At 44.5% G+C, this 23,833-nt stretch overlaps 1 protein-coding gene and 1 long non-coding RNA gene across 26 annotated transcripts; one reads left to right on the forward strand and one right to left on the reverse strand.

The window, feature by feature from the left end:
• Positions 1-4,658: 4,658 nt before the first annotated feature.
• LOC123136152 (uncharacterized) lies at positions 4,659-6,311 on the forward strand. The gene is made up of 4 exons (XM_044555464.1): positions 4,659-5,090; positions 5,176-5,277; positions 5,682-5,810; positions 5,894-6,311. The coding sequence occupies exons 1-4, from the start codon at positions 4,747-4,749 to the stop codon at positions 6,309-6,311; spliced, it is 993 nt and encodes a 330-aa protein (XP_044411399.1). The 5' UTR covers positions 4,659-4,746.
• Positions 5,816-13,565, reverse strand: LOC123136154 (uncharacterized). Of its 25 annotated transcripts, none has more exons than XR_006466608.1 (9): positions 11,763-13,130; positions 9,553-11,676; positions 9,271-9,456; positions 8,397-8,896; positions 8,232-8,310; positions 8,039-8,093; positions 7,596-7,953; positions 7,376-7,460; positions 5,816-6,546 (listed from the first exon to the last, which is right to left on the reverse strand). It is a non-coding gene; the product is annotated as an uncharacterized lncRNA (long non-coding RNA). The 25 variants fall into 25 exon arrangements; XR_006466606.1 differs by having other exon boundaries at positions 5,816-6,343; positions 6,457-6,546; positions 7,376-7,953; positions 11,763-13,129; XR_006466604.1 differs by having other exon boundaries at positions 5,816-6,343; positions 6,457-6,546; positions 7,364-7,953; positions 11,763-13,129.
• Positions 13,566-23,833: the final 10,268 nt, after the last annotated feature.

Genomic DNA, 23,833 nt, shown 5'->3' on the forward strand with positions numbered 1-23,833 from the left:
TTGCATCATATGCCTCCATACTATGACACGCTCCCTTGTACTTTCTTATGATGAGCATGATGCATACACTTTTTGGGTATCTTACCACTCGAATGATAGGGTTTGCATTTTCGCTAACCTCATTTGTTTTTCCGAGTGTTTTTCATGTTCTTTCATTTTGGAGGATTCACAAGGCGGTGCAATTATGCGACACCTTAGCCATGGGAAGGCATACATGATGTGCAACTCCAACATCTTCGAGAACATTCTTGAGGTGAACTCCTTCTCTTTGAGCCATCCTCAAATACGCATATTGGATGGGTCACTCCTTCATTGTTGTTTCCTTCTTGTTGTCTACATGATACATCTCGCGGACGGAGGAGTGACATTGGAGATTGGCTCACACTTATTGGATGCATCTTCGGACTTCCACTCTTGCCACGACATCGAGCATTGGTACACCCAGCACCTCCATATTTGTTGATTGTGCTCACACTTGTTATGCTCGATGGACATATCATACTCACTACAAGTTTGCACCCTATGCATGGATTGACACACATTATGATTGCCTTGTTGCATCTTGTATTCCCATGTCATCCATGATATTTGCGCTTGTGCATTTCCTTAGCAAATTTGTTGTGATCTTCCTTGATGGCATTTTCATACATCATGATCATATGGTCCAACATAAATTGCATGATGACATTCACATATTGAACATCCATTGCTATGTTCATGCTTTTGATGCACCATCCCATTATGACATCATTTTGCACAATGGTAGAATTTGTCGCTTTGTGCACCATGCTAATTATCCCATGAATGCTTTGCATATCATTCTAGATCATCTTGATAAGCATCATGTGTCTTGTCACAAACAATCTTGCCGCACGGACTCATATTTACTTCATGGACACTTTGTGTGCGCTAACCATTGTATTTCCGAGTGTTGTTTGTGTTTTCTCCTTTTGCATGTATACCACTCCGGCGACACCTTGGAATACTTGGATTGCGCCATGCCTTCAACTTCGTCCAACTACAAGTCTGTCCACGACAACCGTTTCCATGGTGATGAGGATCACGATCCGAGGTCGGATCTTTCCCAAGGGGGGGAGATGATGCGGAGCATCCCACGTTCATCCCCATGTACACTCCGACTACTCTCCGAGCCCCAAGAGGACATATGACGATACCTCGAGCATACGCCATTGGACACAAGGTGAACTCGCTCCTCTCTAAACCTTCACTTTCCACACGTGAGACATGGTTGCTACTTCAAGCGTGGACCTTGTGCATACTCAGGTACACCCGAGGAGACCATGGAGAACCCAAGGACCAAGGCCGAGCGTGCGCGGAAGCATGGAAGAGGAGAAGGAAGAAGAGCCAGCTGCTACAGGCCCTGGACATCCGGCCACAGCCCGGACATCCGGCCCCCTTCTATCCAGGGAGCTCCAGAATCGGCCAAGCCAGCCCGGACATCCGCCCGGACATCCGGCCCCAGGCCCGGACATCCCGCCCCTCGCGAGCCACCGGACATCCGGCCCCTTCTCCCGGAAATCCGGCCCCTCCATCACCGAATGCATCTGGAAGACCCAGGCTAGCCCGGACATCCAGCCCGTCGCGAAGCCCCGGACATCCGGCACCTGCCTGTGCGCAGAGAGCGGGCCAAGGGCCCATGTATCCCCCTCTCACTTACCCCTTCGTGGGCTAGCACTATATATACTCCCCACCTCCTCCTAGTTAGGGTTAGCGTTGATTTAGCTCATTTGTGAGATAGAGCCTCGCTCATCCATCGGATCTCCTCCTCGTGAGAGACCGCGGCCTCTTCGGAGAAGATCCTCTTGGATTCAAGACCCCTTTACGGGAAGATCCCCTCGCGGATTCAAGACCTCCTCCCGGAGAAGAACGGTTCATTTGTATCCTTACCTTTGTTGATTGTGGATCATGTGTTACTCCTTGTTCTCGGTGATCTAGCACTTGTGTGATTGATTCCTTGTCGGTTTCGTGATTCCCTCTTGTTTTCCCCGTGTTTCCCCTTTGTGCTTCCGCGTGTTCTTCATGATTCCCCGTAGGATCCACTCCAAACGTGAAAGATCGGCCCCTAGGGTTCCGCCCTACATCACAAGGGCGACGGTGCCTTGGATCGCAACTTCCTCCATGTAAAATCCTAGCCTCTACTGAGTTCTAGGGGGTGCTCATTCCCTTCTATTTGTATATAAACCAACTCTGGGTGGCAATCTCATCAACACCATTGTAACCCCTAGCACGAGGTATCCCTCCACCATGAATAACAAACACGAGCAGGATTTAGGGTATTACTCTTCGGAGGCCCAAACCTAGACAAATTCGTCGTGTGACCTCCGATCTAAGACTTCTAGCTGCACTTGGACCCCTACCGAGGGATCTACAGGTTTTTTGCATCATCAACAACACCATTTGCCCTTGCAGGACATCAAGCTTGCCAGCTTTACATGCACCATAGATACGATCCTTGTCAAATTTCACATCAGAAATTCCCATCAGGTGCTCATTCTTCACCAGAGTCTGCAAGTTTTTCATACCTGCATGAGCAAGCATATGGTGCCACAACCAACCCTTTGTAGCTTTTGCAAGCAAACTGGTGGGAACTGAGGGAACCTTAGAAAAAAATCCACAACATACAAATCACCTTTTCTTTTTGCCTCAAAGACAAAGATGTTGTCAAATTCCATGAAAACAATGCGTTTAGTCCTGGAGAATAGTACTAGCATGCCAATATCACATAATTTACCAACAGATATAAGATAGAATCCAAGGGATTGCACAAGCATAACGTTCTCAATATTCTTGTCCTTTGTTGCTTTGTTGCTAACTTGTTTACCTTTCCTTTGTTGCTATCACCAAAAGTAATGTACTTCAGTGAAGAAGATGTCAAATTTGGATCGGCAAATAATGATTTATCTCCGGCCATATGATTAGTGCATCCACTATGCATAATCCATTCAGTGCATCCGAAGACGTGTTCCTGCTGACAAATTAGTTTGACTTACCGAAACATATTGCATGGCAATGCAAACATCTTATAGCTCTTTCATGAGTACCAGGTTTCCAATCAAGAGCAATTGTTTCTACAGAAGCAATATCATCAACAAGGGTAATAGTCAATCCATGAGTATCAGGTTTGAAGGGGAAATATCAGGTGCTCCCATCCTTGGGGTGCTCCCCATGATCCAATTTCAAAAGATCAATCTTAATTGTTTTAAGAAGTTCTAGAAAAGTGCGAATGTTTACAAGGAATATGACTACAGCCCCTAAAAATTTCAGGTCCGAACTCAAAATGTACATTGAGAAACAAAAAAGAGAATTTAGATATGAATAGTGTCAAATGTAGTTTTTGTCTTTTTATGACACTATTCATGCTAGATTTCACATTTTTTTTCTCAATGTTCATTTAGAGTTCGGACATGAAATTTTTAGGAGTTGTATTTACATTTTTGTGAACATTCACAATTTTTTCAGAAGTTTTTTTAACATTTAAAATTATTTTTTCTGAAGTTGGAGCATTGGAAGTACCCAAGGATGGGAGCACCTGATATTTCCCCCAGGTTTGAACTACCCATTGTGAACTTAGATACCACATGGACATTTGGTTTCATTTGAAATGTCTCGTCCACATTTTAATTGACACATGGGAATTTAATTTGATGACACATGGGAATTTTGGACATGTCAATGTCCAAAATGAAACTAAATTTGCCATGTCTCATCTACTTTTTTTCCTTACAATTGTCGTGCCTTAAAAAATATTGTAAAGTCTTTGGCAATTAAAAATTTCAAATTTTGCCATGCCAACCAAATATCCCTAACTTGTGTTCCCATGACAATTTCTGAAAATGTTTGTACAAAAATAAATTGCTAATTTGGCATGTCTCATCTACAGGTTTTTTTCACTACATTTGCCATGGCAATTTAGTTTTTTCCTGGACAATGGTAATTTTAGTTTAACAGACATGCAAAGTTTATGTATACAACCATGTCAAATTTCGTTTTTAGGCAATTTTAGAAGAAGAAAAAATGCCTCATGTCAACTTCATTACAAATTTTGGGAAATGCAAAAAAGAAAAGTAAAATTGTCATGTAACAAAGTGGAAACATTTCCAAAGTTGTCATGGTTAAGGGAGAAAAAAAGAACTAAAGCTTGCCATGAATTTGCATTTGTGACCAGGAGGAAAAATAAATCTAATTTTACCATGTGTGGAAAAAAACTTTTATTGGACAAACTCAGAAACATTATGTAAAATTTGCCATCCAACTACTAGAAGCATTTCCAAGAATTTCCATGTCTAATACACCGAAAAGTGAGAAATTTGGCATCTAAGAACTTTTTTTCGCCATGTAGACATAAAGAAAATGTGTAAATTTGCCGTGCAACATGTTTGAACATTCATAAATTTTTACCCAATTTCATATAATATAAAATGACAATTTTTATAAAATAGTGCATGTGGAGTTGTAAATTCTTGCTTTCCTGTATTTTCCAGAATCAGGTTTTTTGTTTATGGCTTTTTTGTTTTTGAAAGAAGTAGGAGGAGGCGATGGGCTTTTCTGAAATAACACAATACAATTACGGGCCCATAGAGCAGAAAAGCCCAACCCTAGCACCCCATCCATCCCCATCGGCGCCGCACGCGACCGAGTCGTCGTCCTCTCCCTCCCATCCCCATCCGCGCCGCTCCCATCCCCATCCGCGCCGCCCGCCGCCGCATCCTGCTGTCGGGACCAGCGATGGCCCCTGCCGTACTCATTTCCGCGGCGGCGACAGCTGCGATGATATCGGCCTATGCCAACAAGATCACCGTGGTCGCAGGCGCTGCAACCAGCGCCGGCACGATTGGATGGATGGCCGCCGACTATTTCAGGAAGGTGCCCTGCCCTTCATGCACCAAGATGGTCAGGGTGCGGGACTTCATGGATCACGCGAGGAGCCACACCTTCCAGTGCCCCTCGTGCCAAGAGCATGTCAAGTTCTCTGATCTGGAGAAGCATGCGCAACACCATGGTTTCCGCTGCACAGCCTGCTACGACGTTGTCCCGCTCGCCGACTTCGGCCCTCACCTGGATCGTCACAGATACTCTTGTTAGTGGAGTAGTCTGCTAGTATAAGCTTCTACTCTGTCTGTCCGACTCTCGCGGCTAATCTTGCCGACCCTGCAGGCGCGAGGATGACGATGAGAGAGCGAGGCAAGGCGATGACTACGTTGCGAGGGTGCGTGAGCTGACCCGCGAATACGAGGAGAGGACGAGGAAGATTCAGCGGTACACCATCCTGATTTGATTTGATGATGGGCAGTGATGACTAGATTTAGAGTGAACATGCTTTAGATGCGATGCGATGTATTCCTCTTTCAAAGAAATAATTGATCTTTTGAGTTATGTGTCCTGATGAATCACTTTGTCTCTCAATATGCCTCTTGTTAACGGTTTGAGCTACGCCTTTATATTCTCTGTGCTAATAAATGCCTCTTGCTAACGGTTGAGTTACATCTTATTGTCTGTCCTGATGAATGTGCCTCTGGTTAACTGTTTGAGTCACGTCGTCTTGATGAATGCCTCTTGTTAACAGTTTGAACTACCGTCTCATTGTCTCTCCTGATGAATTCCTATTTATGCAGTTTGAACTACCGTCTCATTGTCTGTCCTGATGAATCCTATTTATGCAGAGCTGAAGATGAATTCAACCAGGCAAAGGAGCGAGCCAAATTGCTGTGGTCTCACTTAAAGGTCAAGTGCCATGTCTGCAAGAGAACGGTCTGCATTGCAGAGATTGAATCCCACGTTGCTCAGCATAAGTAAGTAGGAGTAAAAACACACACACAAAATTGCAAAATTTACAAACATACAAACTGGCACCTAACAAATTTCCGCATTGCAGCCTTGGTTTAAAGCCAAGCTCAAACAGGCGAGATGAGTTAGCCAGCATCAAGGGGAACACCGGGATCAAGTCCAAAGATTCAAAGATCAAAGAACTTGTAAGTTACCTTCTATTTTTGCAAGCACATTATTTGCCATGCACGCAAGAGAGCACGTCCAGTTACTTCTTGTTGGTTTACCAATTATATAAACATCACATTGTCGAGCCTGCTTCCATACAAGTAACCATTTCATGTCTATGTCTATGGAACAGCGCTAAACGTCTAAAAACAACAGAAACATTGTGCCATGAAACTAAGCACTGCCTGAGACCTTGTTTCGTTTTCAACTTTTACATCATGGTCCTTTTGATGACTGATGCAATCGTTGCATTGGCACCTTTGTTCATCAAGAAACATTCACTGTTTTTCTTCACATAGATTACAATGGAAGGAATCTGGCAGGTCAGTACCTATATTAGCAGATTAAAATGTAGGAAGTTAAGCGATAAGAAAACAAAATCACAATGTCCCTATGCTCAATCTACTTCAGTGTTCCAGCGTTGAGAAAGGACAGACTAAGAACCTGAACTATCTGAATTCTATTTAGGCCTGGACACATTGCCAGGTTGAATCCGACGACACACTCGATTCTTAGGTTGACGGCGAACGACATCTGGATGAGGCACAATGAACATGCTCTTATATCCTTGAAAATGTGCAGCAAAATATTGCTGCACTTGAGAATGATAGGCTAAGTGGATAAGCTTAAGTGACTAAAACCAACTATATATTGTTCCTTTTTCAAACAAAAAACTTAGGTCAATTCAAAGTGAAAAAAGAATTAAACTGAATTATGAAAACACTTCTAAAAAGGACAATACATGGAAGTATTTATCTTTCATTCATATATCGTCTTTTCTAGAAGCATTTTCAAAAGGGAAGTTTCTCCATACCAGTTTGCTCCCTAACGCTTTTTTTTGTTAAATCATACGTTTTTTAGAAAAAGGGAAAATGTACTCTTTGTTCACCACTTATGTAACTAAATCTTGGTTGCTGCGGATTATAAAAAAAGTTAGGTTACTTTAGTAAGCGCTTCTATACTCTAATTCTCGATATTGTTGCCATGCGCGGTGCACATGGCTATGCTCAGCACGATTTACACAGCTACACTGACCCTTGAACAGACCCTTGAACATTGTGTTCTCTTTCTGGATGTTAAATTGGACTGAGTGCTCTTTTTCTAAGAAACTTCATTCAAAAGACTCCAAAATACCGGTGACTTCCATGAGTACTGACATGTATATATTTAGTGAAAAATTCCTCAAAAAGCAAAAGAGAGTGTATATTTTCGTCAAAATTCCTCAAAAAGGTTATTGATTTTCTGTCAAATCCAGAAAACAGAACTGACTGAACACGAGACATCGGTGTTTCCTAAAGCTTGCCAAACCAAATTTAAGAACCATTATATCAATAATAAAATTGTCTCTGACCTTGTATCTAACCTGAATGCACATATTGCTTGAGCTGAAGATGTAGTTCTTCTGACCTTAGAGAAACTAATTGTGTGGCCGGAAGTGGTGGACCCACCTGATTAGTAGGTAGTAGGCATTAAAATGTGATCTTCATAAGTGAAATGAAATTGCTGGCTAGCATCCATTTGCTAATAAAATCAATTCATAATTGATGTGTATTCATTTGAAGTTAGAACAGAAACTGACATACCATAACTCTACAGATGGGGTACAGAATCCAATATCGTCCCCTTTTGATAAATCAGCCTGACTAAATGTGACAATATCAGTGTGCTAAGATTCATCTATCAGCTATGGTGCGAGGAGCATGTATCTTTTCGTCATCAGATCTTGTAGTTTTGGATTCCACGCATTATAAACAATTAACGTCCAGGTGCAACCCCACCACACCCCACCGAGAATCAATTGCCACCGCAAAATGTTAACTAAGACCATCCATGGCTCAATGGCCACGAAGCGCATAGCAAAGTAAGGGAGGGGATCTGGAGTAGCTCACCATGGCAAATTTGTGGCTCGCGCTGGCTCAGCAGCGGGGCCAACCTCTACTTCTGCACAAGGAGAAGAGTCCATCCATAAACAATAGGAATTGGAGCCAATTAAGCCAAAAAGTAGCAGAACTTTAAATAATCCTACATTATCCGCGACCATGAATGAAACAGAGCACAAGAGAACTTCCATGGCGTCGTCCCTGCACCAATTCCATAACGATAATGATACAACTTCCAGTAAAACAAATCATTCATAGAGCAACTTAAAGTAAAACAAATTGTTCAGACAGGTTCATACATACAGGCATGGGAAATTGTCACAGGGAACAATTGCATACCTATATATTCCACAACCATGACAATGATACTACTGTTTTGAGGCCTTAAATCACAATGCCCGGTCTTAGCTGTAAACTCCTGCTCACAATAGACAAAACACCCAAAACTATAAACTCTTCCTGCTCACATCATCATCTCCAGAATTACCGTAAACTATTGCATACCAGGCCTCACGGCATAAGTGCTGGATTCTGAGCTATCTCTCGCCTCCAGTCACCTTACACACCAATTCTCCTTGAATACTTGATGATGTTTTGCTGCTGATGCCACTTTTTATTTTATTTTCAGATGAAGCGCTGGGGAGGGCGTCAGTAGAATGCTTCATCAAAAAATTCATCTGATCTGCAAAAACTATGTTTAATGGTATGCAATTTACTCTTGTGTTAGATGAGATCATATACGTAATCCGTGCGATGGAACAGATTTTATTGCTAAAAGACTGAATAAGGCGGACATGGTACCTTCTCTATTTGAGCAAGCACACTGCTTGCTGTGCTCATGTATAACTTCTTTAGAACACTATGCTTCATCTTACCGAACTGGAGTAGACGGCCTATTTCCAAAAGCACTGAGTTGAAAGTGAAAGAGGGCCATTAAGATCATCAATTCTTCCTGTACCATTCTGTTCCTTTCCTCGCTACATGTTGATTGACCACCTGCTTCACTGTGAACATTTTAAGATAGAGCCATAAGTTATTATATAGACCATTCATTCCTTTCGATCAAACATTCACATTTGTTAGAATCACTACAGTAAACACCATGGTTATTATTTTGGGTATACTGCAGTTGTATTTTACACTGACAGAACTGGACAATTTAAGCTAAGTTCATGTCAGTGTTGCGACTCTTCATCTACATTTAAACTGATGAACAATTGTATACAGCATGAATGTAGTATTCTACTCTAGATTGAATACGGAAGATAGGATACTCCTATACTTGCACAAGCATGTTGTTTTGCTGCACAGACATTTAAGTTCATGTTGTCATATAGAAAAGTGATTCCATCCAGAACATTATGGAAGTATTGCATACCTGGCCTCAGAGCAGAAGTGCTAAATTCTGAGCCATCCCTCGCCTCCAGTCACCTTGCATGCCAATTCTCCTTGAATACTTGATTATGTTTTGCTGCTGATGCCACTTCTTATTTTATTTTCAGATGAAGAACTGGGGCGGTTGTCAGTGGAATACTTCAAATAGAGTGCACCAGATCTGCCGAGACTATAAATTTACTTTATGTTATATGAGATCATATATGTAATCCATGTGATGGAACAGAGTTTATTTCTAGAAGACTGAATAAGGCGGACATGGTACCTTCTCTATTTGAGCAAGAACACTGCTTGCTGTGCTCATGTATAACTTCTTTAGAACACTATGCTTCATCTTACCGAACTGGAGTAGACAGCCTATTCCTAAAAGCACTAGTTGCTATTTAATTGCATATTTTAGCTGCATACACCTCACAAGCAAAAGGGCAATTTGATACATCTGCAATCCATTTTGCCACCTACATGCGAACAGGGAAACACACAGCGAGATTACATCATATCAAAATAAAAAGGCAATGGACTAACAAGTACATACCATAATAGTCACCCTTAACTGATTTTAAAAGAAGAACTTGAGCGCCTAGGGAAACAGTGCAGCTTTTGACAGCTACCCCATGGACTAGTGGTACAGAATCCTTCCTGTACGAGCAAGGGTGCACAGGATGGTGAGCACAGACTTCAAAAAATGTAAACCAGTATTCGTCGAACCAAAAAAATTGATACACATAATGCTTAGTTTATTTAGTGGTAATACAAATAGGCACACCAGATTCTTATCTCTATTCAAATTAGTCATTGTTGTTTAATCACATCTCTTGGCTGCATACATCTCACAAGCAAAAGGGCACATTGATTTGCAGGATCCTCAGAAACTAAAGAATACAGCACAGACACGCTCGCAAGATAGCAGATTGAGAACACGTAAATTTTGAGAACATGCGTGTTTGGTGCATGAATAAGAAGAAAAAAGTGACAAAAACAAAAGAATATTAATAAACTAAATAGTCGAATTGTATTTAAACAAGACAAAAAAAAGTCTAAATAGAATGTTACCATGCTACAAAAAATACAACCATCTCACACCCCAGGAATTTTTAAAGGACATCCTTTTCTCCCTACGTGTTTCCTTTGTTTTACCTATGAACCAGAGAGGCGATAAACGCTTAAGCATCTAACATCCTTCAACTGACAAACACAAACGCTAGCTAATTCCTGCGTCCTCTAGCACGCCTTTTGCACTTGAAACATTTGGATCTTTCAAAACCAACAAATTAGAAGCTAAGATAAATACTCCCTCCGTCCGAAAATACTTGTCATCAAAATGGACAAAAAGGGATGTATGTAGAACCAAAATACATCTAGAAACATCCCCTTTTATTCATTTTGATGACAAGTATTTCTGGACGGAGGGAGTACATTATTAGTTTTCCCTTGCTATTCACCTTATAGGACCAACTATATGAGCTAGACATTAGAAAAATTCAACTAAAATTGACAAACATATTAAACTACTTAAAGCGAGTTCATTTAGCATAGCAGTGGATACTGAGCTAGTGGTGGGGGTGGGGCTAAGTTTTTTAATCTTAGCGCATCGCCTCACATCCATTAGCACTGGTGCTAGAAAAAAAATCTAGCCCTCGGCATCAGCATGCAAAGAGCATTTGCATAGGTAGAAATGGAAGGTTAGAAAGAAGGACTGACGATGACACTAAATAATGTGAGGATAAGTGCTAAAATCAAAAGGCTTAACATGGCCTGAATAAAATGTATTTTGAAAAATCTACCTCTCAATTTAGCACCTCCCAATAAGTGGTACTAAGAGTTGCGGCAAAAAAATAAAAACTGATTTAACAAGGTGAATAGAGAAGAGAAGTTCATGTGTCCCACTTAGCCTATCGCATAGGGGTTGGGATGCGAATGCACCAAGATGACAAATTACATGGTTGGTATGATTTATCTTATCCTCGTGTGTTTGACTCTAGTGCTATAACCAAAGGTGGTGTACGACAACTGTGGTTTGTAGGACTATCAAAACATGGCGAAGGAACCTTGGTTAATAATGATATAAATGACCAGAAAAATAGTATAACTGGGAAACTAAAAAAGAAAAAAATGCATCAATCAAAGAGGTTACGGAATTGAAACAAGAGCACGGCAATCTTTCTCTAAAAATAGAGTGCAAATGAGTGCTTACTTAGGGAAAATTCCTAAAGATACAAATCATCTGGGAAAATAACCTATAAAATCGAAGACGCCCTGATGTAAAATAGAGCCAGCAGATGGCTATGAATCTTTCTTGCATCAACCACCCACCCATTAAAACATATCTAACGTCAAATACTAATAATAATACTCGAACATCCTCAGATCGAACCAAACGGAACCGAACCTGCAAGACAGACATATTGTGTGGATTCGTCAGACAGGCAAGAAAAAGAGATTGGAAAATGACAAGGTTATTGTGTGGATACTCACCACCAAGCCAAAAGAGGGCCGCGGCCATCATGCTGTCAACGGGTCCGGGAGGGTGTTGCCGGCCGTCCCACGTCCCTGTCCGCTGGAAGATCTGCATCTGCGGGCGCGGCGCGGCGCGCTGAGGCCGGTTCCATCGAGGACGGACGGCCATGCTGAGGATCCGGCGGCAGACATGAGAAGGCCGGCCATGCTGAAGATCCGGCGTCCAGAAAGCACAAGGTCATGGTGAGGATCCGGCGGAGAGAGTTGAAGGCCATGGTTCGAGGATCCGGCGGACAGGTAGGAGAAGGCCATGGTGAGGATCCGGCCGCCATCCATGGTTGGCAAAGGAAAAGGAGAAGGCCATGGTGAGATTTGTTGATCTGGAGTGGGAGGGGAGGAGGCGGCTAGATTAGGTTTCGGCCTGGGTCAGGAGGAGGAGAAGACAAGAATATAAGGCGCAGATCCGATCGGCAAAAGTTATTACGCCACCCGATTTTCTTTTGGCGACTAATAGGCGCCGGCGCGCCGGCCCAAAAGTTTCGGCCGGTCACGCCTACGCCCTCCGATTCGATAAAAGTTAGCCGTCAGATCTTCTTTCCGCTTCGTTCCCAGCTTATAGTATAATAAAAAATCCCCTCGCTCCCTCAATGGATTCGCCATGCGCACACGCTGCAGCTCCGGTCGCCGCCCTCTCCAGCCATCCTCCCTCACCTTGGGACGAGCCTCGCGGCCCTCGCCGCCGGTCGCAGTTTTCCGCCATCGCTCGCCAGTTGCAGCTTTCTTCTCCCCTTCCCTCCCACCGATGCAATGGTGGCCATGGCCCACGCAAAAATCTCCGACGAAGCTGTCACAACTCCATTGTGGGCGGGTTGCAGCTCGATAAATTCATGAGAAAACTGCCAGCGACGGATTGCATCTCCGCCACCCATGGTTGCGACACCAAAACGCACTGGCAGCTACTTCATCAGTTTTCACGCGGCATTGCAGCTTCGCCAAAACAAGAGGTTCCAGCATCCCGCATAGCAGATTGTAGCAAACGAAAAGGCAACAGAAAACTCCAGTACCCGGTTGAATCAGAAAAATTACCGGTTCCAGCAAAATCTGAATATGGTGGTAACAAATTTTGAGGCTGGTTCCAGCAAAAAATAAAAACGATGAAAGCAAAAATAGAAAAAATTAGGCAATGTTCCAACAAACCGAAACACCGGTAGTAGCAAAATTTGTAGCGGTTCCAGCAAAACAAAATGCCATTGGAAACAAAAATGCAAAAAAAATTGACGTTTGTTCCAGCAAAAGCAAAATGTTCTGTTGTAGCAAAAAAATGGATCTGGTTCCAGCAAACCAAAACGCTGGTGGTAGCAAATTGCAAAAATTGCCGTTCGTTCCAGTAAAATCAAAAACGCCGATGGTAGCAAATTTTTGTGCTGGTTCCAGCAAATCTAAAAGCGATGGTAGCAAAAACAGTAAAATTGGGACAAACCAGAAAACATTGGTTGTAGCAAATTTTGGTGCTGGTCCCAGCATCTCATTGCCGTAGTTGTATCACTCAGCTGATTGCAGACCGCCGTCGCGGGTAAAGCTGGGCGTCGGCGGCTAGCAGCGGTGGTTGTCCGCCATTACCAGCGCTTGCATGTACAACTTGTAGGTCCACAAGATGGGTTTTGCAGCTCCCCTTGCGCACCAGCTGAAAGGCTCGTACTCCAGCCCGTGGGGAAGTAGCTTCGCCGGCACGCAGTTGCAGCAGCGGCCAACGCATCGAGCGCCGGCAGTGGCGGGGGTGCTTGCGTGGAGCGGGCCTGCGGAGAGGACGAGAACGAGATGGATGGGGAATGGATAAGAGCGAGATGCGGGCGGTGGGCTGATGTTTCTGTGGCCTAGAAAAAAGAATCAAGGGATGCGTTGTGTGTGTAGGATTTGCCTCGATCGAGTGGCTCGCGCGCGTCCGGCCCAACGCTCGGCCGGTGCGCCGAACCTAAGCGTTTCCCTTTTCTTTTTCGTTTGACAAAAGTTATTACGTCCCTCTGTCCCGAAATTAGGGCATGGCCATCGCGTCGCCTCAGACCTACTGCCCTAGGGTCCAGCTAGGTTCGGATGCCACGGTGGTGATGCAGGTGCTGCTTGCAGACCACAGGTGCAGCTTGCAGAGGAGACGGCTTCTTCGGCTGGGAAAGTGGAAAAAGTTCAGAGAGAGAGAGAAATAGGGGAGGAAAAGGAGATATGGGGACCTTTGCTGCTCCCACCCTCTGTGCTGCATGGTAGATGGCTGACGCTGCGTAGGTCCCACTAGATGGTAGCTTCCGTTGGACAATAGAAAAAATTATGTGGTGGTTTTAGATATTTATGTCTAGATGGACTATGGGGCAGCACCAAACGGGTGCTTCCATTGTACATGCCCTTATTGTCGCGCGCGCAGTACAATCGTGTTTTTACAAAAAAAGCCCTTGTGCCTTCAAAGCTCTCACAAACAAGCTCCCGTCTCCTTCTTCCTCCTCCGCCCGTCGCCCGCACGTCGCCGCAGCCAGCCGCCAGTCGCCTGAGCAGGTCCTGCGTCGCCGATGAGCCCGCCCAGGAGGCCGCCCACGAACAGGCCACCCACGAGCAGGACCTCCGCCGCCCGCCCACGAGCGGTACCTCCGCCATCGATTTCGGCGCCCACCGCCGGAGAGAATGTCGCCGTGCTGGTCCACTTCGGCCCCGATTCCGCCGGCCCGCATGTCGCCACGCTGGTCCACTTCGGCCCCGATTCTGCCGCCCACCGCCGCCACGCTGGTCGTCGCGCAGGTCCACTTCAGCCGTCGCGCAGGTCCGCTTCGACCGCCGCCTGCTGCTGCTGCTGCTTGTGGGTGACGCCGACACCCCCCCCCCTCCACCCCATCCCCGCCGCCATCTCTGCTGCTAGCTGGCGGCTGCCCCCGCCTCTGATCCCCGCCCCCGTCTCTGCTTCTACGAGCTGGTACCGATCCTGACAATTTGAAAAAAAATTGCAGTTCAATCAATTTCATTGTAGCAGCATGTTGTGCGTAAAATTGTGCAGAAACTCAGAACCGACTTTTGGAAAGTGCTCAGTCAAATTCAGTTAACAGAGAACAACTCCTAAGTTTGGAAAGTGTTCAGTCAAATTCAGTTAATAGTGTACAGGAAATTCACACGATATTTGAGCTGTTCTCACACGTCATATGTTGTCAAATTCAGTTAACAGTGTACAGCCCCAAGTTTGTGCAACTGTTGGTACAAAAATTCAGTCAAATTCAATTAAGTATGGTACAAACTCAGAACCAAATTTGTGCAGCAAGTTTTTTCCTTACAAGAATCAGTTTATTGTTGGTACAAAAGTGCTCAGTCAAATTCAGTTAACTGAATTTACCAAGTGTTAAATGTGTTACCTGAATTTACAAAGGAGCAAATGGGACTTGAAGAGTACTTGCACTTAGTTTTGCAGGGCTCGTATTGTTATGTCAAGATGGAGTATCAGCTAGATGTACTGCAACTGGAATTTGTCAGTAGTTTTTGAAAACAACAACAACAACAACAACAACAACAACAACAACAACAACAACAACAACAACAACAACAACAACAAAGCCTTTAGTCCCAAACAAGTTGGGGTAGGCTAGAGGTGAAACCCATAAGATCTCGCAACCAACTCATGGCTCTGGCACATGGATAGCAAGCTTCCACGCACCCCTGTCCATAGCTAGCTCTTTGTCGATACTCCAATCCTTCAGGTCTCTCTTAACGGACTCCTCCCATGTCAAATTCGGTCGACCCCGCCCTCTCTTGCCATTCTCCGCACGCTTTAGCCGTCCTCTATGTACTGGAGCTTCTGGAGGCCTGCGTTGAATATGCCCAAACCATCTCAGACGATGTTGGACAAGCTTCTCCTCAATTGGTGCTACTCCAACTCTATCTCGTATTTTGAAAATAATCAAACAGTATTTTTGAATGAATTTCAATTCTTCGTGGAAACTGAATATTGTGTTGTAGTTAACATGAAGTAAATTCTTCTGCTAGTCACTGATTAAAATTTAGTGGAAATAGAATTGATAACCAACATACAAATCGCAGAACATACAATTTATTTTCAGTTTCAAAATGGAAATACACTTCTTCAATACTCCAATTTTACGAACTGAAAGTTATGACAGTACAAGCAGATCTCAGTTTCAAAATGGAGTAATTTACAAGCAGGTCTAGAAAATGCACTTGTTTGTGTGGAGTAATTTTGAAGCAGTTTTGTAGAGTACTCTGAATCCCACCTGCGTGTGTCCCAAAATGGAGCACATGTTTCAAAAATCCACAAAAATGCACAAAATGGAGTAATTCACAGGTGAGCACAGTACTAAAATTTCCAGTTTTGACATTTTGGGGATTCCATCAAGCATCCTCACCTTTGATCTGTTGTCGCGGGGAGGTTGCTGGGCGGGGAATGCGGGGATGGTTGCTGCCACCGTCGGGGGAGAGCTGCCAACTCCAATGGATGAGGTTGACGGCGAGGTAGACGGCGAGGTGGACAGTGGTGGCTGCTGGGCGGCGAGGCGGGGACCGGCTTCGTGGTCGACGGTGGCCAGCCGGCGAGGAGGAGGTCGATGAAGGGCGGTGCTAGCTCCGGTTCGCCACCCTCGGGGAAGGACACCGCCGTCGGACGGGGCGCCGCTGGTGTAAGGCACCGTCCGCGGAGTGGAGAAGGGGCACTCGTGCTTCCCAGTGCTCGGGTCGAGGCGTCCATGGAGGGGCGAGCATCATGGTCGGCAGAAAGGAGGTGGTCGACGACGGGCACAGGCGGAAGGAGAGCGTGGACTGCGAACGGTGGTCTCCAAAATTGAACCTTCGCGGGCGACGGGCGAAGGGGAACGAGGCGGCGAGCGGAGGGGAGGGGAACGAGGCGACTGTGCGGGATGGCAAGAGGGAAGCAAGGCGGAGGCGGCGTGGGGTGGCGTGGGGGGATGGGAGCAAGGCGGACGGGGCGGGGTGACCAAATCTTCCAGCGTCGGAGGAGATTGAGAAAGGACGAGGACCGCGGGTTTGGTCGGGAAAACGACGAGGACTAAATTGCAAAAACGACTCCGCGACAAAGAATTACGGGACGGAGTGAGTACGTAGTAAAAGGCGGTTGGCACGGGCAGACCACGTAGGTACTGTGGCCCCTTTCCTTTTCTCTTTTTTTCTTTTTCCCCTTTTTTGCGGCTCATAAAGGTGCTCTATAGGTGTCTCCGATGGTACTTGTTGAGTTGGCATAGATCAAGATTAGGATTTGTCACTCCGATTGTCGGAGAGGTATCTCTGGGCCCTCTCGGTAAAGCACATCGCTATAAGCCTTGCAAGCAATGCAACTATAGTTTCGCAACTCACGCCACCCGGAACACCACAGCGTAATGGTGTGTCCGAACGTCGTAATCGTACTTTACTAGATATGGTGCGATCTATGATGTCTCTTACTGATTTACCGCTATCGTTTTGGGGTAATGCTTTAGAGACGGCTGCATTCACGTCAAATAGGGCACCATCTAAATCCGTTGAGATGGCGCCTTATGAACTATGGTTTGGCAAGAAACCAAAGTTGTCGTTTCTTAAAGTTTGGGGCTGCGATGCTTATGTGAAAAGGCTCCAACCTGATAAGCTCAAACCCAAAACGGAGAAATGTGTCTTCATAGGATACCCAAAGGAGACTATTGGGTACACCTTCTATCACAGATCTGAATGCAAGACATTCGTTGCTAAGAATGGATCCCTTTTAGAGAAGGAGTTTCTCTCGAAAGAAGTGAGTGGGAGGAAAGTAGAACTTGATGAGGTAATTGTACCTGCTCCCTTATTGGAAAGTAGTTCATCACAGAAATCTGTTCCTATGACTCCTACACCAATTAGTGAGGAAGCTAATGATGATGATCATGTAACTTCAGATCAAGTTACAACCAAACCTTGTAGGTCAACCAGAGTAAGATCCGCACCAGAGTGGTACGGTAATCCTGTTCTAGAGGTTATGTTACTTGACGATGACGAACCTACGAACTATGAGGACGCGATGATGAGCCCAGATTTCGAGAAATGGCTTGAGGCCATGAAATCTGAGATGGGATCGATGTATGAGAACAAAGTGTGGACTTTGGTTGACTTGCCCGATGATCGGCAAGCCATCGAGAATAAATGGATCTTCAAGAAGAAGATAGACGCTGACGGTAATGTAACTGTCTACAAAGCTCGACTTGTTGCGAAAGGTTTTCGACAAGTTCAAGGAGTTGACTACGATGAGACCTTCTCACCTGTAGCGATGCTTAAGTCCGCCCGAATCATGTTAGCAATTGCCGCATTTTATGATTATGAAATTTGGCAAATGGATGTAAAGACTGCATTCCTGAATGGATTTCTGGAAGAAGAGTTGTATATGATGCAACCTGAAGGTTTTATCGATCCAAAGGATGCTAACATAGTGTGCAAGCTCCAGCGATCCATCTATGGACTGGTGCAAGCATCTCGGTTGGAATAAACGTTTTGATAGTGTGATCAAAGCATATGGTTTTATATAGACTTTTGGAGAAGCATGTATTTACAAGAAAGTGAGTGGGAGCTCTGTAGCATTTCTAATATTATATGTGGATGACATATTGTTGATTGGAAATGATATAGAATTTCTGGATAGCATAAAAGGATACTTGAATAAGAGTTTTTCAATGAAAGACCTCGGTGAAGCTGCTTATATATTGGGCATTAAGATCTATAGAGATAGATCAAGATGCGTAATTGGACTTTCACAAAGCACATACCTTGATAAAGTTTTGAAGAAGTTCAAAATGGATCAAGCAAAGAAAGGGTTCTTGCCTGTGTTACAAGGTGTGAAGTTGATCCAGACTCAATGCCCGACCACTGCAGAAGATAGAGAGAAAATGAAAGGTGTTCCCTATGCTTCAGCCATAGGCTCTATCATGTATGCAATGCTGTGTACTAGACCTGATGTGTGCCTTGCTATAAGTTTAGCAGGGAGGTACCAAAGTAATCCAGGAGTGGATCACTGGACAACGGTCAAGAATATCCTGAAATACCTGAAAAGGACTAAGGATATGTTTCTCATTTATGGAGGTGACAAAGAGCTCGTCGTAAATGGTTACATCGATGCAAGCTTTGACACTGATCCGGATGACTCTAAGTCACAAACCGGATATGTGTTTATATTGAATGGTGGAGTTGTCAGTTGGTGCAGTTCTAAGCAAAGCGCCGTGGCAGGATCTACGTGTGAAGCGGAGTACATAACTGCTTTGGAAGCAGCAAATGAAGGAGTCTGGATGAAGGAGTTCATATCCGATCTAGGTGTCATACCTAGTGCATCGGGTTCAATGAAAATATTTTGTGACAATACTGGTGCAATTGCCTTGGCAAAGGAATCCATATTTCACAAGAGAACCAAGCACATCAAGAGATGCTTCAAATCCATCCGCGATCAAGTCAAGGAGGGAGACATAGAGATTTGCAAGATACATACGGATCTGAATGTTGCAGACCCATTGACTAAGCCTCTCTCACGAGCAAAACATGATCATCACCAAGACTCCATGGGTGTTAGAATCATTACTGTGTAATCTAGATTATTGACTCTAGTGCAAGTGGGAGACTGAAGGAAATATGCCCTAGAGGCAATAATAAAGTTGTTATTTATATTTCCTTATATCATGATAAATGTTTATTATTCATGCTAGAATTGTATTAACCGGAAACTTAGTACATGTGTAAATACATAGACAAACAAAGTGTCACTAGTGTGCCTCTACTTGACTAGCTCGTTGAATCAAAGATGGTTAGGTTTCCTAGCCATAGACATGAGTTGTCATTTGATTAACGGGATCACATCATTAGAGAATGATGTGGTTGACTTGACCCATTCCGTTAGCTTAACACTTGATCGTTTAGTATATTGCTATTGCTTTCTTCATGACTTATACATGTTCCTATGACTATGAGATCATAAAGGTGCTCTATAGGTGTCTCTGATGGTACTTGTTGAGTTGGCATAGATCAAGATTATGATTTGTCACTCCGATTGTCGGAGAGGTATCTCTGGGCCCTCTCGGTAAAGCACATCACTATAAGCCTTGCAAGCAATGCAACTAATGAGTTAGTTGCTTGGACGATGCATTACGGAACGAGTAAAGAGACTTGCTGGTAATGAGATTGAACTAGGTATTGAGATACCGACGATCGAATCTCAGGCGAGTAACATATCGATGACAAAGGGAACAACATATGTTGTTATGTGGTGAAAGAGCTGGTTATCGACTAGAGGGGGGGTGAATAGGCGATTTTTATGAAAGTCTTCAAAACATGTGAGTTTCGAAGAAAAGCAATAGAAATGACACTATTCCTCTGCAGCGGAAGGTAGACTACACTAAGCAAGCCATAGTCAAGTATTCAATAAAGTGAAAGCACGAAGACTATTAGCAGCTAGGTAGTATGGATCAGGATGAAAGATAGTATGAAGTCAATCAGAACAAGTAGTCACGCAGTGAAGTCAAACAGATAATGCAATCAGGCAATGACTTGACGAAGACAAATTGTAAGTAAAGGGAGTGAGAGATAGAACAAGTAGCTTGGAGAGGACAGAGATTTGTTCGACTAGTTCCAGTTGCTGTGACAACTGTATGTCTGGTTAGGGAGGCTGAGATTCAACTCAGAAGACCGCGTCTTCACCTTATTCCCCTTGAGCTAAGGACACTTAGTCCCCGCCCAATCACTCTGTTAAGTCTTCAAGGTAGACTGCCAAACCTTCACAGACTTCGTTCACCGGCAATCCACAATGACTCTTGGATGCTCAGAACGCGACGCCTAACCAGCTGGAGGATTCATAGTCCTCAAGTGTAACAAGTCTTCAGATCACGCGGACAGAAAGACTCCAGTGATGCCAAACACTCTTTGGGCTTTGGGTGGTTTGGGCTTTGTCCTTGCAAGGATTCTCTCTCAAATGCTCCGGAGGTGGGTTGCTCTCAAACGACAAAAGTTGTATACTAACTCTGAGCAGCCACTAATTTATGGTGTAGGGGGTGGGCTATTTATAGCCACTGGGCAACCCGACCTGATTTTTCCGAAATGACCCTGGGTCACTAAGGAACTGATACGTGTCCCAACGGTCAGATTTTGAACACACGCGGCAGCTTGACTTGGGCTACAAGTAAAGCTGACTCATCTGACTCTGGATAAGATTTGCTCTCGTTGTCTTTGCTCGAAGACATAGGATTTGGTTGAGCATCACTTTAGTCACTCTGACTTTGTTCACTTGGAACCCACTTAACAGTGCGGTGGTTCCTATGACTCAACAAAGAAGAAAAGGAAACAACGAAACAACTAAGTCTTCGCGCGCCATAGTCTTCATGCGATGTCTTCTCATGTCATAGTCTTCAATGTGAATAGCTTCACAGACCACCATTGTCTTCAATGTCTTCACACATTTTTAGGGGTCATCTCCGGTAGGTAAACCGAATCAGTGAGGGACTACTACCTGTGTTATCCTGCAATTCTCACAAACACATTAGTCCCTCAACCAGGTTTGTTGTCAATACTCCAAAACCAACTAGGGATGGCACTAGATGCACTTACAATCTCCCCCTTTTTGGTGATTGATGACAAACTGGTTGAAGTTTTCAACGGGGATAAAAGTATGTGAATTTGTAAGGAATAAAGATATTGTCTTCATTGGTGGCAAAAAGGCTCCCCTTGAAGATGTGCATATAAGTGTTTTGCGTTGGAATGCAAATGCACAAGGCAGGTTGTACTTGTGGAGATCCTCTTTACCTTATGAAGACAATACATCATGCATGAACAGATATAACAAAAATAATGACATGCATAATGAAAAATGGACGTCTGCAGAATGACTTCATGCGGGATTTATCATCGCATCACAGAATAACAGAAAAAGTAGCAGACGACCATCAAGTTTAAGTGTTACAACTCAAAGAACCAAATGTATCAAAAGCGAGAGTTGTAACCACTTGGCAAAAGTATAGCAACCACCCATATGGACCCGCTTGAAGACTATCAACATATGCTTCTCCCCCTTTTGTCAGTAAGGACCAAAAAGGTTTGAAGACATAGTCTCTACTCGTTCCCATTAGGAGTAGGTGAGGTAGCAGGGTCGTCGTTGAGGTTTGGTGGTGTAGACGAACTTGGTGCAGTGTCGATACGCACCAAAGTTGGAGGTGGTGAAGTAGCATCATCAGCGTCATCAAGAACTCTGGCATTAACAGTTGCCGCGGAGGAGGAGTACTCAGAATCTTCAAGTGATAGAGTCCGTCGCAAGACAACATTCCTGGGAGGAGTTGTGTCGAACTTGAATCTCTCTGTGAATCCATCATCATGAAGATCAGCTTCAGCACTGAGCAATGTCAAACTCTTCCAAGACCGCCGACAGGTTTCATGGGTGAGAAAGGCATTCTTGGTGGCAAGGTTGCGAATGTGATTAATGATGCTTATCGTGTTTTTGATGCAAAGCCACGAGAAGCTCTCGGTCGTTGAGCACACGAGATCGCTTCCGAGGCCTTGGAGCAATAGTGCTTTCAGTGGCTTCAGTACATGCACGGCGAGTATTGCCAGCCAGCGGATAAACACGAGTAGCAGCTGGAACTCCTTCAACATGCTGAGAGAAACTCTGACGGTCGACATTGTGAAGATAAATTGCCTCCTTGGCAGGCTCTGGGTATATGGCTTCGACGGACATATCAACCTCTGGCAAGAATATGAGATGGTTGCGAGCAGAGGGCTGATAGTCAACAACAGAATGAAGCTTGATCAGACGCATAACCCATGGAGCATAGAATTTTAGACCAAATATATGTGAGCCAGATGCAGCAAATTGGCGAATGAAGAAATCATGAGCATTGAAGCTAATGCCATTGAGAATGTAGAATACCAATGTCTTCATTGCTCCTTCAAGCTTTGCTGAGGAAGAATGTCCTTTGATGGGCCAAAGAGTTCGCCTGATAATGTGATAGATGGTTCGGGGCAAATACTCTAGGTCTTCAACAAAGAATTCTTTGGGATATTCAGCATCCTGAGGCAGTGGCTTCATCATACTCAGCATTTGGCTCATATTGGGCTCAGGCTTCTGGAAGATGCTTTCCAATGCATTGCGGTGAAGCTGACAACCAGGTTCATATAGTTCACCTGGAGTGGACAGGCCAGTAAGCTCAATGAGATCGAGAGCTTTGGCTTCATGGTGTACGTTGCCTGTCATCCACTCAAGGACCCATGTCTTCGGATCCCTGTTGTAGCCGCGAATGTGGAGAGTTGCATAGAATTGCAGCAGAAGCTCTTCATCCCAATTCTCCTTATCAGTCACAAACTGGAGAAGGTCTGCATCTCTGAAACAGTTGAGGGCTTCTTCTAAGCAGGGCAGGCCAGCAATGGCTTCGCAGTCCAGACGCATATGAGGAAATATGCGCCCTTGATTGTATAGAACACAAGAGCAATAACTGTAGTGCTAATAACTCCAGAACCAATCAGATGATATTCTTGGCTTGGAATAGGGGTTCTTGGCTCTATCAAAGAAAGTGTTGTGTGCAATGAAGCCATTGATGTTGAATGATCCTGGTGCAGATGCAGTACCTGGAAATCTTGGCAGCCTCGGTTTTGGCTTCTGAACCTGTGGCATGTGCTCCACATGATAATCAAACTGAGGTTTGGGAGTAGGCGGAGGAACCAGAATTGGCCATCTGACAGTAACAAGTTCGCCTTGATAAAATGCTTGCTCAATAGTGCGTGGTCTTGGTGGCGGAACATGAGCAGTGGTATTAGCGAGGGCGTCAGGCTGCACATTTGTTGCAGGTGCATCATTGGCTTCATGCACGATGTTCATTGCAGGCGCCACATTATCTTCAGCCATGACAACATCATTGGCGTCAGTGGTGTTATTTGTGGCCGCATCAGGATTTTCAACCTCCCCTTGAGTAGCTGGAGGGTCGGGCACACACACGTTCTCCTCGAGAACATCTTCTTGGTTGATAGGGGGTGTGGCAACACGATCTTCTTCTTGACGGGGTTCTTGATTTTCTTTGGCTGATGCAGCCGGTATGTCTTCAGCAGCATTGGCTTCAGACGCAAAGACATTCGCA

The sequence above is a fragment of the Triticum aestivum genome, chromosome 6B (genome assembly GCF_018294505.1).
Source record: "Triticum aestivum cultivar Chinese Spring chromosome 6B, IWGSC CS RefSeq v2.1, whole genome shotgun sequence".
NCBI classification, from domain to species: Eukaryota; Viridiplantae; Streptophyta; class Magnoliopsida; order Poales; family Poaceae; genus Triticum; species Triticum aestivum.